The sequence below is a fragment of the Pundamilia nyererei genome, unplaced genomic scaffold, assembly GCF_000239375.1.
Source record: "Pundamilia nyererei isolate P.nyererei 1_Seehausen unplaced genomic scaffold, PunNye1.0 scaffold00001, whole genome shotgun sequence".
Lineage (NCBI taxonomy): Eukaryota > Metazoa > Chordata > Actinopteri > Cichliformes > Cichlidae > Pundamilia > Pundamilia nyererei.
Genome location: NW_005187402.1, coordinates 5,765,244 through 5,783,379, shown reverse-complemented (window position 1 = coordinate 5,783,379; position 18,136 = coordinate 5,765,244). Strand labels below are relative to the sequence as shown.

Sequence of the window (18,136 nt, the reverse complement as noted above, 5' to 3'; positions counted from 1 at the left end):
TGCTTCACCACCAAACTTAATTGTCCAACTGGCTATAATTCAGTAAGCTGAAACAAAGCTGAAATGATACTTTATTGTTATTATTACTATTGCTAACTGTGGCCCCTTTTCGGCTGTTGTAAGGAAATGTTTTTGCTCCGGTGTTTTTTCTACGCTGAACAAAGCTGTAGCAGTGCTGCCAAGCCTGAAACCCTTGTGTTTACCATGCTTTTTGTAGCGTTAATCGTGCAGCGAGTTCACTACTCATAAGGGGGATTTTGTACTACCTTGTTTGTGTGTTATGTGTGCGTGGGGCCCAGCGCTCACTGTGGGGATTGTGCAGAGCACCCAGAGCCATGCAGCGTGAAGAGGACCCCTCTGAGGCGTCCGCCCAGGAGCCCACTCATAAATTACACCAAGACACATGTGCCTGAACAGCACTTTTTCATTTTTTGTGCTGGTTGGCGTGTGTGTGTGAGAACTCCTAACTTCTCCGTGTGTGTCTGAGAGTGTGCTGGCTTTCAAATGATTTGCCTTTCCTTCTTTTTTCTTTATTCAGACTTCACAGGAATATTAAGAAGAAAAAAATTGCTTGACAATCTTCCAGAAACTCAGGCACGCACATGTGTGTGCCAATTGAGGACGACATCTTCAGAAAAAACATGACTTTGCATGTTTCAGGAGCACAGCTGACTCGCTGTATCTCTGTGAAGCTTATTTACTGTGTCCTACTGTTAGAATGAAGCCTTGGGGATGAGGTAAACATACACACGTAGCATGAAAAAAGCGTTTGGAGCTGCGAGTCGTTATTTGTGTCTGTGTGAGTTCAAGGGAGTTTATTTGTAAGGGAGGACAGAAAGCGTTTTTTTTTTTCCCTCTTCAAACTCCAGCGGAGTATGGCCTCCTCTTTATGTGTGAAGGAATGACTGAACGGATGGAGGGAGGAGGATAAACGAGAGTGCTTGTTCTTCATTCCCCCGGCGTCTTGTTTGCTTGCTCCGCATGGAGCACCTGAGCCAAAGGAGAGGTGGTTGCTAGGATACAGGTGAGCGGTTGGCATACAGGAGAGAAGACAGGTCCATCATTGTGAATGGCAACCTGGAGAGAACGAGATAGAGAGGGGTGAGAGAAGAAGAAAAAAAAGGAACGGGGTGGAATGGAGAGGGGGCAGAGGGGAACATAAAGGGGAAAGAAAAAGGAGGGATAGATCAGTGGAGAGACAGAGGAGAGGAGGGCTGATATGTCACTGTCAGCACTGTAAGGTGTGAGATTGGTTGATGGGGGGGCGCGGGTGAGGTTGTTTGCGCTGCTGAGGAAAGTAGAGGAGATGAGGAGGAGGAGTGACAAGACAGCCAGGTGTGGAGAGAAGAAACTGAAGGGAGGCAGAAGGGGGAGAAATGAAGGAGAGCGTGGCCTCCTGAGGGCTCTGTCACCTGGAATATCTGCGGGACTAATGTCTCCTAATTGATCACAGCGAGCAGAGAACAGAGGGAGTGTGACAGAGGACAGAGAGAGGCTGTGAAGGACAAGGGGTGACGAAAAAGAGAAGTTAGAGAGGATTAAAAAAAGAGAACAGGGATGTAAACCTCTGAGAGCAAAAACATATCCAGCAAGGGGGGTAAAACAGATAGAAATGCGCTGTAGTGAGGAATGAGAGGAGCGCCTGGCTTGATGGATGAGAAATCGAGGTTGTGTCAAACTGCTTGCGCCCAGGTGGACTGTTTTCATACACACATGCACAGGTGTGCCCTTGACTGCAATGAGTAAACTTGCTAGCGGGCGCTTGTGTCACCTTTGCAGGGGTGTTTGGCGCCGATGTGTGCGCGTGTGCATCTGCGGAATTTGTCAGGCGACGTGGCATAATCCACATGGTATTGTCACCACTAATGAGTAAGGGCGCACATACGCACGCACAGGCGCGCGCACACACACGATGTATTTTTAGTCTTACTCTCAGCTCCCCTGTCTGTTGATTCAACAGAACCACACTCCACACACACACACACACACACAGTGGCACTGTCATCGAGCGTGACCTTCATGCCTCCGAGCCGACCACTTTCCATCCATCATCGCTGTCTTCCTGTTCCAGAGTGATCACAATCGCTTACTGCCCATTCTTCCCGATTACAAGTGTCTCACTACAGTGCATTCATATCCCTGCTCCCTTACATAATCACATGTTAATGATTTTACTGTTCTGCCAATTGAACAGTTTCTGGACTAGAAATACAACATTAGTTCTTCGTCCCTTTCCTTATCAATCATCTTTAGAGCCTTTATATTAATTTTAAGCTCCCAGCCTTGTGTGGATGGGAGGTACTACTGTGCTACTCTTCTGAGAAAGAAAAAAAAGATTCAAAAAAGTACCTAATTACACTTTTTGATATACATGATATACAAAAGTCTACTCTTAACAGGCTAAATGATTGATGTTTTAAAAAGTATTCATTATGTCATATTAAAAATAAGCAAAGATCGTAAAAGCATACAAGAAAAGGAGCAATTTTTTCCTAACTTGATCGTCCTTTACGCAAGAACAACTTCTATAGTGCATGCTTGTTTTCCCAAGTAGTTATATGCCAAAGTTTGTATTTATTTGAATAAGACTGCTTCTTTTATGAGTAAATATAAAAGCAAGTCAAGACAGTCAAGTGAATAGTTGTGTTGGCCATGCAGGTCTCGCAATGTGGCTGCTTTCCAAACGCACCTCCTTGACCCCAAAGTCCCCTCTCACATTGCATGTGGCTTCCCTTCTGCTGATCTGAGGTGGAACAGCTAGAGGTCAGGATGTGTCACTCATGCCAGCGTAGGCGTCCGTGTGTGCATTTAATGTGTGTGTGTGCGGAGGTGAAGATGCAATTGGGCATATGGTGAATGCAGGAACCTGGGCATAAGGATCAGACGTGGAGCGTGTGTCCGCAGCAGCAGGGCCTGTCGGACTGATAAAGGTTAGGATCTTACCACACGTTGCCAGTCCAGAAAATGGGCAGGGCATGGCCAGGACCAGGCACAAGGTGCTATACCATCTGCACCAGAGGGATACATGGGTCAATGCACTGGTAAAGGTAATGCAAAGCAGGGAGCAGGAGTTGTTTAAGTGGTGACATCGATGTTCTTCCTTTGACTTGAGCTTCGGTACATGCTTTAAAGGAAATAATACCCATGTGTGCATGAACTGAGGATTTGCATCCTCACTGATGTCACTGCTGAGCGATGTTCATACCGTCTCGTGCATTAGTGTGCACGAGCTCATTTCATTCATTTATTTCCTCATTCATTTATTCATTAGTGCGGGTCTTATCGGGGCCTCAATCGTTAGTCCAATTAGGCCTATGGTGCTTCACTGGTACTGTGTTGGAAACAGGAGATGGATGAAGGCAAAGCGAAAAGAAATTGCTGTCCTCCCTTTTTTTTATCCTCTCGCTCCGTCTCTCATTTTCTTTCGGTTTCTCCGTCTCTTGGCCTCCACAGCGAACTCTTTTCTCTGTCTTTCGTCCTCACTCATTCTCTCCCACTCTCTGATCTGTGATAAGATAGCATAGTTCCTCATATCCTGTTTCTAATACAGATCGATGAGAGGGAAAGGAGCGAGGTAGGAAGGGAGGGATGAGACGAGGCAGAGTGGGTTGATGTTGCTGGGGGGAGTAAAGCGGCGGGGGGGTCAGGGTAGAGATATCTGAAGAGGAAATGAGGATTCAGAAAGGAGGACATCACTCAGATTCACATCTCTTTTCATTTAACCAATCACACACGTGCACGCACACGCGCACGCACACGCGCGCCGGGCGGCTACGTCTGCGCCGGGCCGTCTCAATGTTTCGGTGCCAATAAAGAAACCATTGTCAGCTGTGTGATTGAGTGAGTTGCCGTTTCTCTCGGCTAGACACAGCCGTGCAGGTAGGAGCTGCCAGCAACTCACATAACCTTTTGCGTTGCAGTCAATTACAGTTCAGTTGCATCAGCTGGGTGAGAAGGTCCCGTCGGGGGTTGCAGCGTGCGTGCGCGCTTGTTGTTAATACCATGCAATTTTCAGCATGCATACGCAGATACACACTCAGAAGCAGACAAATTGTGTCTCTCAGTGTATATGACCCCCAAGGGCAGCAGCCAACCGCCGCCCCCGTTCCTCTGTCTGAGGCTCTAAATGATCTCAGCAAGCAGCGCCTTCAAAACTTAGCCAAGAGAGAAGGCTGCTTTATTTATAGATTACATAAGTGGATACTGTGTGGTAAATTCTGAGAAAACGTCCCAAATGGCCTGAATATTGAGAACCTGAGGCGGCATGCTGCTCTTTTCCTCAGTCTCTTCAATATTAGCAGCACTGCACCTCTGTGCCGCAGAGGTACAGACGCCTCTTTTTTTTCTCAGGTGGCTCCTTTTTTTGCATGTATGTTTTAGGAGTGTGCAAGGTGGGGAAAGCAGGGGGGTAGAAAGGCTCCTAAACCAATTAAAAGGCAGACTAAGGATGGTGGGGTGAGTTGGGGGGGAGGTGGTCTACAATTACTGCCCTAATTAAGGTCAGAGTTGTTAATTTAGTGGTGAATTAAAACGGTTAATATGCATTTATCGGGATGGCCAGGGGAGAAGGCGAAATGGGGGGAGAAAAAAAAGTGTTGCCACCGACCAGGGCTTGTGTTCTTTGTGCAATTTTGGTTGCGTTGCGTGCGATTGCGTGCGATTGCATGCGACAACATGCGACAACATGCGACAACATGCGACAACATGCGACAACATGCGAGAGGCCGTTCTCTGGCTTCTGAGCAATTAGGAGCATCGCAAATGGTTCAGCGGGGATACACTGGCTTTTAAGCAGGCAATGATAAGGTTGAGTTGAGACAGAAAAGGGTGAGAGACATAAGAGCATAGAGAGAGAAAGAGGGGTGGGGAGAGGATTTGAACATTTGGAACATGTTCCAGAGAACAGAATGATGATGATACAATATTTTCCAGTCAGGGGACACTCGCTGCAAAGTCACCTTTCTCCATCTTTGCCTCGCTCTTTATTTTCCTTCTCTTTCCTTCTCTCATCCAGAAATCCATTTACACCCTTTAACTCTGAGATATATAAATATTTCCCAAAACATGCGCATGTGTGTTGTATTTGTGCCTGATTGCCCGTGTTGTGAACCACTTACTGTCAAAGGATGAATCACCACCATCCTTTTTCTTTTTTTTACCCAACCAGTCAATGAATACGGGGCCACTTATCCCTTAAATCTTTTCTTCTCCTCACTTGCCATCTTCTTCCCCCTTCCTCACTTTATCCGTGGGGGCCTTTATTCATCTTTTCCTCCCTTTTTTTTCTGCAACATCATGTGTAGCCTGTTTCTCTGCTCCTCTTTTTTATATTTCCTCAGGGGATTTCATGTGTTCTTTAATATTCTCTCAGTTCTCGCTGTCCTCCAGTATTCTCTCTGTTCCCCCCATGCCTCTCCTCCTCCGTGCTGAGGTTTGGCACAATTTCTCTAAGAGCTCCTGACCGCTGCCCCCTCTCCGAGCCCAGCCACCACCTCTCCCTTTTATCTCTCTTGTTTCTCCGTCCATCATCCTCCGTCCTTTTTTTTTTTTTTTTGTCATCACAGGATCACGTTTTGTTTTCTTCAGACGCTGTTCTTTGCAGATGATACTGGCAAGCACTTTGCCTGTCTGAATTATGCATCGAGATTACATAAAAACCTCACGGAGCAACTGATCTATTTTTAATCTGACTCGTTTGCTTGTTAAACCTGCTTCTCTGTGATCTTTTCTATGTGTGCGTATATGCAGTGTGTGTGTGTGTCTGTCAAATTGAACATGAGTGAGAAGACGGAGATTAAAAAGAAAAACAGCCCAAGTCTGACTATCGCTCTTGTTCTTCCCAAGTCTGTCAGTCGGATCTGATTCAGATAGGCTTTATTGGCATGGTATTTAATAAAGCCTTCCAATCCAGTTTGAAAAAATAGTAATTATGGCAATTATGATCAGAAAAGAAAATGCTTAAAATTATGGCAACACAAAGCTAAATACATCAATTTCAGCAGTTTCATTTCAGCTAAAATTACACCCTAACAAACTTAGAAGTGTTGTTGAAATAAGGGATGGCACTTGTAAAGAGAATGATAACAAGTGTCTCTCTTTGTCTTTCTTTCTTTCTTTCTTTTGCACGTCTCTCCTGCTCTGTGTCTTGCTGCAAAAGAATCCTGTTGACAAATTGTTGGCTTTTGCGCTTCTGTCGCTAAGGAGTAAGTGTGCCATCTATTGGTCAGCTTTCCACAACCACCCACAGAAGAAGAAGATGAAGAAGGGGGAAAAAAACAAGACAGGAAAAACAAATTTGAGAAAAGTGTGCACCAACCCTCACCGACACAATGATGAGACACACACAGTAAGCTAACTATAGGGCTGTCTGCTATGTGTGTTCTTGGGGATGACCTAGATTGAGAGTGCCGTCACAATAGACTCACAATTGCTTACTGTCTCCAGATGGTTCAATAGGCAAGCTTTCAATCGACTGCTCCCTCTGATACCATCTTTGCGCGCACCTGTGTGTGTGTGTGTGTGTGCGTGTGTGTGTGTGGATGCATGTCTGCATTATCTACAAGAAGGGACAGGCAGAGATAAGACGAAACGAAGGAAGAAAAAAGGGGAATTAAAAGGAAAAGTAGGAGAGAAATGAAGGTCAGCCCAATGAAAGAGGAGAGGGCAAGAGTTGGTGTAGCAGGGGAAAGAGAAAGGGGTGGGAGCACTCTTTTTGCTTCTCCCAATCCATCTCTTGTTTTCTATACCCCCACGCCCCCACCACCACCCTCACACATGAAAAATAAAAAAGAGCTGACAGTGGAGGCCGGGCAGCAGCCAAAGGTGTCAGCGCTTTCTTTCGACCAGGAGCGAGGGAGGGAGGAAAGAGGGGAATAGCAGAAGCATAAAAAGGAAGAAACAAAGAAGCAGGGTGAGAGAAAAAGAGCGACGGGACACTTTAGGGGGTGAGAATGAGTCTGCCCCGGCAGCGAATCCTAAAGGCGCATCCTCTTCCCTCTGCAACTTTTACACTCCCGGCCCCTGTGTGTGCAAATGCTCGGCAAGCAGAGATAGAATTTGACAAGAAGGAAATTGATTCCCGGGCTTCAGATTCAGGTGTTGTGAGGCTTCTGCGGTGGGGATAAGGCCGACGCTGAGAAGCGTGCGATAGCGCCTACGTAATGCATTGGACTCGATCACAGATTCGTGCTGCGTGTATCATCAAAGCTCACATCACAGTATTCACGTATACGCGGGAAAATGCTGGTGCATTCCGCCGTTAACATTAACGTTATCTTCGATATTCAGACGCGAGCAGGCGATTCATCTCCGTTTTTTTCTCCCCACTACAAAGATTCTTTGAAGGCATTAAAGAGATCAAAACAAATCATTTACAACAAACAGAAAACATACCTGTCACCAAATAAATCGCTGAACTTTTGCAGTACGGTCTTTCTGTTTCCTTTTTTTCTTTCAGTTTTTTTTGGGGGGAGGAGGGGGAGTTGGATGGGGAGGAGGAGGAGGAGGAGGAGGAGACGCTTGGCAGCAGGCTAAGGAGGGAAGAGACGTGGGGAGAGTAAAGAGCTGACAAAGTGAAGAGCGAACACACTCGAGCAGCCTTATACCACCAGCACACAATAACACAACAGAGGACAAAAGAAGAGGAGAAGCGAAAGGAGAGCCATAGAGCATTCTCTTCAGAGAGCAATCTGTCACTTGCTCTCTGTGAGACGGTGTAAAGGCTTCCAAATAAAAGCTGAAGATGCTTTCCCCGTGAAAGATGGCTGCGAGAGGTCGGGGGTTAAGAAAGCAAAACAGAGAAGGGTTTTTTGGGAAGGTGGTTTAATTGCCTGATTTGTAAGATTTTACCTCTGTTTGTGTGCCTGTTAACTAAACCCGCCACTCTGATGACCGTGCGTTTGATTCATGACTTAAGTATAGAGGTGGCTGATTCTATTGATGCTACGGGATTTGCTGTCTAAATGACAGATCAGATTTAAGAGGGCTGGCCTCATATTTCTTCGCCTTGATGAGCCTTCATCTTGGGCTTTTTATTCATTCATTCATTTATTTATTTATTTATTTATTTATTTCCATCCTCCTTTTCCTCCCCTATATCCTCACTCTTCATCTCTCTGTGTGCAGCAATCAACTTGCTGGGTTTGACGTGGCAGCTGAAGCCATCCGACGGCCCCGTGTTGAACAACGGACTGGGAGCTGGTCTGCCTGTCAACAGCGATGTGGCCACACTGCCCTCTGGAGGGAGAGGTATGAACTGCAACACACACGCACCCCTCCCACACATCTTTGCCTGAAGAAGCAGGCACTTTACATGTTTGAAAAAAAAAGAAAAAAGAAACTTAAAGGTTAAGGCTGCTAATGTTCTGCATTGTTTTTCCCCTAGCAACAGACCTCGTGAACATAACAAATTCAACAATAAATAGATCCTAACAAGTGCTGTTTGTGCAGCCAAAGCCTACTCGTTTCTTTCTGCCACAGAGCTCCGGTGCTCCTTCATTTTGATGAGGGGGACGCTGGAGTTTATTTTAAATCGCTTCCACCATTTTTTTTATACCATTGTGGAGGTATTTCTCTAAAGCAGCATCCTAATTAGCATGCCAATTGCGTAAAATGAATCAACAGAAGTGACTTTAGTATTTTTAATGCATTTGTGAATATTTATGGCTTAGCTGGCTTGAGGCTGAATGCACCACTCGTTGCAGGAAAGTCAGAAAGTTTTGAAGGACAGATTGCCACATCTCTTGTTGCAAACAAGAAGAATGTCAGCCTTATCTTTTATGGCTTATAAATGCTATATCTGCTGTGTTAAATACTAAAACAGCCCAATAGCTTCTTTTTTCCCTCCCAACCAGACAGCCTCGCACACATAAATTATTTCTATAATTCATGACGCAGTAGTAGCTGTGCTGTCTGTGTATGCTGTTTAACCACTCTGCTGAGTTGTGTTGAGCTGGGTTTCAGTCAGCAGCGAGGTAAAGCTCCCCTCGCTCACCCCCTCTCTTTAAAGGCCCCCATGCGGTTTTTTCCATCTATTCTTCTTTCGCCTGCTCAATCTCGCTCTGCAACATACACAGCGTGTACTATAGGTATCTGTGGGCTGCTGCTCTGTGTCTGTATTCTGTATTAATGAGAGGACTGCTGTGTGTGTGACTGTCTGGGCCAGATGCCGCTGTTGTTTTTCCACATTGTTACTTTTATTTCTTTGCTATTCTGCGCACAGACGCGCGCTCACATTGCTGTCTTTTCCCTCTCTGGGCTCCAACACTGTGCTGTTAGATGACTGACCTGATTGCAGGATGTTTCTGTGTGCGGGCCTGTCTGCTTGGAAATTTGTGCTCTGCAGTTCTATCAGCCCTCTATCATTTCAGCCCAGACAACAGAGTCAACAGTCGTGCAGGCTTTGATACAGAGGCGTCATTTTGCATCCCGCATATCGCGCCTAACAGCGTTCGTTTTAGTATAAACTTTGAACAGTTTGCACAGCTAATGGTGCGTGTCCTCTATACCATTCAATGTTTGTGCCAGGTTATTCCCATTAAAGTTCGATGATTAACTATTGACTGTACCAATCAATGTCTGGAATCACAGATTATGCAGTTTCTTTCCCCTTTGCTCCAGGTCCATGGGCAGGCCGGAACAGCAGTATAGACTCAGGCAGCATCGAGGTTGGGAGGCGGGTGACCCAAGAAGTCCCTCCGGGAGTGTTTTGGAGGTCCCTGCTCCACCTCAGCCAACCACAGTTCCTGAAGTTCAACATCTCCCTCGGCAAAGATGCCCTTTTCGGGGTGTACATCCGCAAGGGCTTGCCTCCTTCGCATGCGCAGGTAAAATCTGTACAAGGACCATCATAATGAAAGAATAATCTTCATATTCATCTGAGTGGAGAATGTATTTTTAAAAAAGAAAGAAAGAAAGAAATGGGCTTGTTTCTTGGGACATCTTAAAATTCATTTGTGATTCATTGTAATAGTTGTTTGAAAAAACTAATTTAGACTAAGATTTACACTTAATTAAATTTCACAGTAATGTAACTTTTACTGCCTCTTATTAATTAGAAGCTACTCCATTAACAATGGATTCGATTTGTAGGAAGGGATAATTGCATTCAGATAGCTGTTTCACTGCCTGACCTGACTTCAGCTGGGGAAACTGCACAGTCGGGGCAAGTGTAAAAACACTCCCCTGCAATGCACACAGACACCCAAAGAAAACCCTGCGAGGAGCTTTGTGTTCCCTTCCTCATGCTTCACTGTCATTTGCCAGCTATCTTATTTACCAAATTCCTCAAGCATATAAAACCATGCCTCATTTTCTGAAGCCTGAAAAAGTGAACTTGCTCTCACACGTTTTCCTCTGCAGTACGACTATATGGAGCGCCTCGATGGGAAGGAGAAGTGGAGCGTGGTGGAGTCTCCACGGGAGAGGAGGAGTATCCAAACCGTGGTCCTCAATGAGGCGGTGTTTGTCCAGTACCTGGACGCCGGTGCCTGGCACCTGGCCTTCTACAACGACGGTCGGGAGCGAGAGACGGTTTCCTTCAGCACGAATGTCATGGGTGAGACAGAGTCGGCATCTGTCGCTGTGGGCGGAGAGGTGGCAGCGCGGCAGGGAAAAGCAGAACGGCAGTGAAAATGAGATTAGGCACCGGATTTTAGGAGCTGGTTAGAGAGAGGCACGCAGAAACTTTCTCTACCACTGGCGGCAAAGCAAGGCTGCTATTTTAGTCAAATAGATTCCCCATCAGTTACTCTGTGACTTTACACATTCACGACGTGCAAAAATGCTCCCCGGCAGCATGTGAACAATGTTGCCAATGCAACACAACCATAGTAACATTGTCAAGTAGGAAAGACTGCTCAGTGAGTTAAAAATGTACGTTTGCCAAAACATAGTTGGGCACGCTAATATGTCCAACAGTGTGACAAAAAAAAAAAAAAAAACCCCACACACTTACATTAAACAATCTTCATCTTTGAGGTGGGTGAGGACCACAGTGTCACACGGCCCTGTAAACAGAATGATTTTAGGATCCTAACCAGATAATTTCGGTTGCATTCGAGCCAAAGGAGAACAAAAGGACAAAAGGCGGGGTTGGATGGAAAGAGTCAAGCGGAGTGAAAGAATCCTTCACTGTCAATAACGGAGGGGTAGAGCTTTCAGCAGTTGGAGTAGTGGCGAGATGGAGAGGCGGAGGCGGCAGGGGCAGAATGAGAGTGGAGTAGTTAGAGGGGGAGTTGGAAGAAAGGCCTAATGGTAGGGGCAAAGCCAGAATGGGATGAAGTGGAGTGAAGGACGGGAGGAGGAGCTGAAGAGGAGAATGGAAGAGAGGGTGGCATTAGGGTAAAGAGGGAGGCGAGGGGCTTTAGTTTTTTTTTATTTAGGGGGGGGTGCATGGAGTAGGGGAAGTGTTAGGAGAAGCAGTGAGGCTTGGCTGTGTCATTCTTTGTGTAAGAAGAGTGGAAGTTGGAAGAAGCATATAGAACAGAGAGGATAAAAGTCCAAGTGTCCTCCTTGTGATTATGATTAGCACCGACCCCGTTCCTTCCCACCAAACTGTTTCTCATTTCTAGTGAGTAGGTTAGAAGGCAGATGGAGCAGCTTAGAGTCCAGCTAAAATCTGGCCTAGCTGCACCAAACATCCGCAGCTTGATGAAATATTAGTGACCTCGGTGGGGCCGGACATGAGTGAGGAGTGAGAAAGTGAGCCATGGATAGAAAAGGGTCTAAGAGAAAGAAGGAGAGTGGAGGGGGATACTCTTGTTTTCTATGAGCGGAGCATTGGTGGATCCCATCTCGTCAAAATGGCTGATTCATAATACATTCCTGCCACATTATGAAAAATGCAGACAAAAAAGAAACTCATGGAATCTTGGAGGAGGGCGTTTGATGTCTGTGCGACTGTGAGACTCGGCAGCGCTTCGACTCAATTTGTAGTATCTTAAAGAATGAATTGTGCCAATGGTTTAATGGAAGGCTTTGATGCTTGCCGTCACACTGTCTCACCCCTCGCCTCTCCCTCTCTCTGTCTCACTTCATCTTCTTCACAGATTCAGTGCAAGAGTGCCCGCGCAATTGCCATGGCAACGGAGAGTGTAATTCTGGTGTGTGCCACTGCTTCCCAGGATTCCATGGCATGGACTGCTCCAAAGGTATTAGCTGTTTACGAATGCGCTTCTTCCGTCGGAGCAAGGATGAAAAGGAAAAAAAAAATCTGTCATTTCCGCTGTCTAATTAGATGAGCAGACACATTTCAGCTTCGTGCAAAAATAAAACATAAAAAAAAGGAGAAGAGGATTAAGAGTAGCAAGATGGTGCATGGCCTTAGGTGGAGCTGAGACAAGATGACTGATGATGAATGGCAGCTCCCCTAGCTAACGACTCCCTGGCTCTGTGCTCACCTGGGGTAGACAGCTTTGATGAATAGTTTAGTTACCTCTGCCTGTAATTACTCTTCATGTCATTGGCGCTCTCCAGCCCCTTAGCCACTCTATTCAACCCTCCTGCACGGTGGGATGTGGATCTGCGTGGGTGGGCGACGTGCACTTTTCGCCGCTTTGGCGATCTTTTAAAAAGCTTGCTAATTGTTTTTTTTTCTTTGTTTGTTTGTTTGGTTTGTTCTTATGCGCAGGGTTTAATCTCTCCGTTTCTCTGTTCCTACAGCGGCATGCCCGGTGCTGTGCAGCGGCAACGGCCAGTACGACAAGGGCTCCTGTGTGTGTTACAGCGGCTGGAAAGGACCCGAATGCGACGTCCCTGTCACACAGTGCATAGACCCTCTTTGCAGCGGCCACGGCACCTGCACTGATGGAAACTGCGTGTGCTCCGTCGGTTACAAAGGGCCAAACTGTGCAGAGGGTGAGCGCAGGAGGTGTAATGGTGCATGATTGTTTTTTTTTTTTCTTTAAAACTGTTCTGTGTGATCGCTTTGAAAGTAAGGTGAAGCACAACAAACTTCACAGATTTACCCCTTCTAACACCAGTGAAGACAGCTTATCATGGCATAATCTTACGCTGACTGAGCGTCCATGTATACAGATGAAGTATGATGGCGCAGCCAAACATATCACAGATTTTATTAAGGGCTGAAATCGCTTCTATTGATCTTTGTTAAGAAGGATCAGCATGCCGCGATCGTAGTCATCAGAAAGCAAGGGAGAAAAAATAAAGGGATAAAAAGATGCTGAGGAGGGAGCTGGAGTCAGGGTGGTGAGAGGTGAATATGTATGAAGAAAGAGAGAATAGGTTGAGAAGAAGGAAAAGAGAAAGCAGCACGCCAGGGGTGAAGAAGAAGATCGGCAGAGAGGGAGATGCAAAGGGAAGAATAGAGATGAGTGGCAGAAAGAGTCAAAACATGGGGCCTGAGAACAAGGTCAGCATTTTCTCTCCTCTGCGCTTCATTTTTCTCTCCCACCCCGCCGATCCCCGATCTCCCTCTCATCCAATTTTTCCCCTTCTACTCCAGCCTCAAATCTGATATTCATCACAGCAGAGTCCCTCAAACAATTTACCTGAAGTGCCAGCGACATGAAAATCGATAACTGTGATCCGCCATTTCTGCCAGGCAAACAGAAATGGAGGGTCGAGGTTGTGTGCGAGGGGGCTGCTTTTATTAATACTGCGTGTGCGCCGGGGTCAATCATGCCCGAGGTGGTGGAAAAAAGGGGGAGGAGATGGAGGTGGGGAGAGGAGTGTCACAAAGAAGAGGACAAGATGAGAGAGAAAGAGAGAGAGGAAAATGCAAGTGACCGGGACAGAGCAATGCGAGGAGGCCTGAGAAGGGGCGGGCGAGCGAGTGGGTGGGTGGGATGGGTGTGCGTATTGCCGGGAGGAGGTAATTTGTCAAATTGGTTTTCACTCACTGCTTGGACTCAGAGCTGCCTGTCAACCTGGCAGACTGACAGTGTCAGATTCTCCCCGTGTATTGGCACGATACACGCATACACACAAATCAACCACACACACACACTTCCACATCCACACGGGCGAAAAGCTCACACCAAATGATGTGTCAGCGAAGCGCACTGCTCTTTCAGAGTGGAACGCATTTGCTGCTGTGCCCCAATTATAGACTTAGCTATTCATTATCGTGTGCTTTAATTGCTTTAGTAATACGTCTGGTAACATTTTACTTTATTTCATTATCTTTTTATAAACACAGAGTGAAATGATGTCCTCTGTTACGTCTGTTTTTTTTAAAAAAACAACCATTAATTTGTTTTTGTCGTCAGCTCTGTAATGACATTTTTTAGTTTGTTTGTTAATTTCTTTTTTTTCTGCTTTTTTTCTTTTAAATTGGTGTATTGCTGGCTTAATCCAGTGGACTGCATGGATCCAACATGTTCCAACAATGGCATCTGTGTGAACGGGGAGTGCCACTGTAAGCCAGGCTGGGGAGGACTCCACTGCGAACTGCCCAGGGCCCAGTGCCCAGATCAGTGCCATGGCCACGGTGCCTTCATACCAGACACTGGGCTGTGCAGCTGTGACCCCAACTGGATGGGACCCGACTGCTCCATGGGTGAGTGCGATTGTAAAGCTGGTTCAGCTGCGAGAGTCGGATACATCGGGTAAAAATGGGGGTTGTGGGTTTGAAAGTTGGAAAGAAATAACTGCTGATTACCCTTTGTCCAAACATATTTCGCGGTCCCAGTATGGCTAATTAGTTTGCCATTTTATTTCATACTGTTCTGGTTTTCGAGCTACACTTGGACCAAATCTACCAAATCGTAAAAAAAAAAAAAATTACAACATGCTCAGAAACAGGGTACAACAACTGTTGTGGTATCGAAGCCAAATTGGAACATGCAGGAATAAAAATGTGGCAAGTTTGTACTATCAAGACTATATAAAATTATCTCTCTCAGTAGACTGTCAGTGACAGTATGGTAATGACAGATTTTTATGGTTATCAGGGTAGTGCTTAAAATCCTAATTTGGGAAAGGCAGAACACTTTTATTTATATACCAAACTACAGTACTCTGGGTTTTGCATAAAAGGAATATGAATAAAATGACTCTGTCCCTGTGTTCTGACACATATTAAACATGGCTGGGCTTTCAGAGCATGTATAAGTTGCATCTACGAACCAAAAGCTTGGGCTTCAAACTGCTCGAAACTCCTTAATGATCCAAATACGGTCATGTCGGATACACTGTTTGAGTGCAGAAGCCCTGCCCACCTGCTGTTCAGACCTGCTGTTTATAGGGTCAGCCAATAAGAAAATACAAGCACTTGAAATTTATAATGTCTAAACAAGGTAGCTGTAACACATCTCAGTTCAGGCCAAAGTAAAACTTTTTTTAATCTTGTAGACTCGAAAGACTGTATGACCCAAGAGGTATGATTAGGCTGCATTCAGTGAGCTACTCAGAAATGAGGTAGGAATCCTAACTTTGTTAAGCCTTCGTGATTACTATCAGAATTTTTTTAATTGGTTATGTATTGCTCTGGGAGCCAATTCTGTGATTCTAGTACCGCGGAGATAATGGCATGCTAGTTCCAAGGCTTTCATAAGAATGTATTGGAGGTGTTCTTGCACTGCGGATAGTAACACATACAGTTTACCAAGATGGGATAGGAGGTTTCACAGTTCTTTATCTCAATAAAATGAAGCCGTTAAGCTTCCACTTTAGAAAGTAAGACAGCCACCTCCGTCATGCCAGCCTGGGAACGCTTCCTCAGGAGCACGACGAGAGCTCCAGCATTTGTTATGAGAGAAGCAATGCTTAACTTTAATAAAGACAACATTGTTTCACACTGCAGGATCCCTCAGCAAGTGTGTATCAAAACGTCTGTACATACCGCGTTCCCTGCACACCAGGGGGTCCTGAGCACACAAGCGGGATTGTCACATTTCGCCACATGCACTGTCGCCGACTGCAACATCTGAGCCTCTCAGACAGCGACTGTAATAGAAGCTTAGGAAATAAACCCTGTTGTTGCACTACTATAACTACTGATTTTAATTAAAAATACATGACAGAGAGTTGTGTTTTCGTGTAATGTGGATTTGATTGTTTTGAAGCTTAAGGTTCTCTCTTTTTGCACTTGCCGATGTGATTTGAAATCAAATGGAGACACATTTATGTTTTCTAGCTTCAAAAATTGACTAAAAGGATTGAAAATGAAGTTTTTGCAGATATTTTTTTCAGATACCACCATATTTACAGGCATTTCAAGTTAGGAACTGGTATTTTGTAACATTTGCTATTATGTTATTCATGAAAAAGATCATATATGTATCTGAACAGCAACCATGTTCACTGCCCAGTAGTGTCCATTATGAATACATATAGTCATGTGTTCCTGTGAAAAACTAAGTGCACCCTTACTGCTTCCATTGGAGTAAAGAGGGTAAGTAGCAGCCTGGAGCTGCTAATCAAATGCACCGGATTAATTGATCATCTGCAAATATAAGCACGTCTATAAAAGCACGTCTTTGCCGTTTCCTGCACTGGAGAATTCAGATCTTCCCAGGAGTAAGTGTCTCAGCAAAATTACCTCAAGGTCACATCATGCAATGCTTAGAGGAATTCCAAAAAAACTAAGAGCTACATCTCAGACTCTGCAGACCTCAGTTAACATGTTAAATGTTAAAGTTTGCGAGAGTACAAATAGAAAAAGACTTAATAAGACTGAACACTGTGATTGGCCTATTTAGAAAGATTGCCAGGAGAAAGCCTCTTCTCTCTAAAAAAGGATATGGCAGCACAGCTTAGGTTTGAAAAGCTGCATCTGAACAAACCACAAGACTTCTTGTGTCTTTTCCACTGAAGAATCGATGTGGAGATGTTTGGCAAATCCAAAAATCAACTGCCAAGTGTGGTGATGGAGGCATGATGACTTCAGGCTGTTTTGCAAAACAAGCCTGTCATCAAACTGAAAGGACAAGGACCTGGTCACCTTGTAGTCACTGAGTTGCCCATGACTCTGTGTAGAGTCTAGAGTCAAATTTCGAACACCTGAAGTTTGACCCAAACTGGTCCGTGATCCAAACTTACCAGTAAATCTGTGGCAGAATGGCTGAAAAAGCAAAGAATCAGGATGCTCCAGTGGCCCAGTCAAAGTCCAGACGTCAAGCCGACTGAAAAGCTGTGGGGAGACCTTAAGACAGTTTAAATGAATGCCTGCAAACCTCAATGAACTGAAGCAAAGTTGCAAAAAAATTCCTCCACAACAATGTGAACGACTGAGTCATACAAAACACAATTACTTCAAGTTATCATTGGTTAAAAGCTTTTGAATCAAGAGCTGTATTTGGTTTTTCACGTGACTGTATATGAAATTTTAGAATACTAAAAATAATAAATACAGGAAACACTGACTTTTGAGTCTAGCACCGTTTGTTTGTGATCCAAATCTTTTCTCCTTCAGAGGTCTGCTCAGTGGACTGTGGAACCCACGGAGTGTGCATGGGCGGAGCCTGTCGCTGTGAGGAAGGCTGGACCGGTGCAGGCTGTGACCAGCGTGTGTGCAACCCTCTCTGCATCAAACATGGAACCTGCAAGGACGGGAAGTGCCAGTGTCACCAGGGCTGGAACGGAGAGCACTGCACCATCGGTGAGTGTGCTCCCGTGAGCGTGTGTCTGGAGGTGTGTGTTTGACGTGCGTGCCTGTGTGTCAACACGTGGGTGTGCACAGAAACACCAGCACCCAGTCAGACTAAAATGGCAGCTCCTTTATACTTTCTTAAAGGAATTTGGAAATCAGAAGTGGAAGCAGGAGGAAGGCCATGGGGAATTGAAGAAGGGGCTGACGTAGAAGGTGGGCGAGCAGAGAGAAGAGGTGCAAACTTCTTAGAAGTGGGGGTGGGAGATTACACAAGAGCAGGATTTAGCTGTTTTATGCTGCCTCTCAACTGCAGACCCCAGGAGTTTTAGTTTTTATGGCCTTTGAAACACCATGAAAGGCACAAACCAAAATCCCCACTTCACCTCACTGCGATCAAAAAATAACTCTCACTTTGTTTATGGTGTGTGCATGCACACAGTTGCGCTAGAGTGTGAGTGAGCGTTTTTGTCAGTCAATCACTGTCTCATATTGACATCACTGTCACTTTGGATGGATGAGTGCCAGATTCCTTTGATTCACCGTCAGTGCTTTGAGACACAAAGTCTCATTTCCTTGTCACCAAAA

The 18,136-nt window shown here is 45.4% G+C and overlaps 1 protein-coding gene across 8 annotated transcripts in view; it reads left to right on the top strand.

Moving 5' to 3' along the window:
- Nucleotides 1-18,136, top strand: part of tenm2a (teneurin transmembrane protein 2a) — a 216,665-nt gene that overhangs the window by 173,995 nt on the left and 24,534 nt on the right. For 6 of the 8 annotated variants that reach the window (XM_013908515.1, XM_013908499.1, XM_013908497.1 and 3 more), the window contains 7 exons: nt 8,125-8,247; nt 9,598-9,824; nt 10,360-10,555; nt 12,048-12,149; nt 12,661-12,855; nt 14,318-14,518; nt 17,375-17,560. In XM_013908515.1, the coding sequence (XP_013763969.1) occupies nt 8,125-8,247; nt 9,598-9,824; nt 10,360-10,555; nt 12,048-12,149; nt 12,661-12,855; nt 14,318-14,518; nt 17,375-17,560 (1,230 nt within the window). The remainder of the gene's footprint in view (nt 1-8,124; nt 8,248-9,597; nt 9,825-10,359; nt 10,556-12,047; nt 12,150-12,660; nt 12,856-14,317; nt 14,519-17,374; nt 17,561-18,136) is intronic. The other 2 variants (XM_005719564.2, XM_005719563.2) reach the window with 1 other exon arrangement.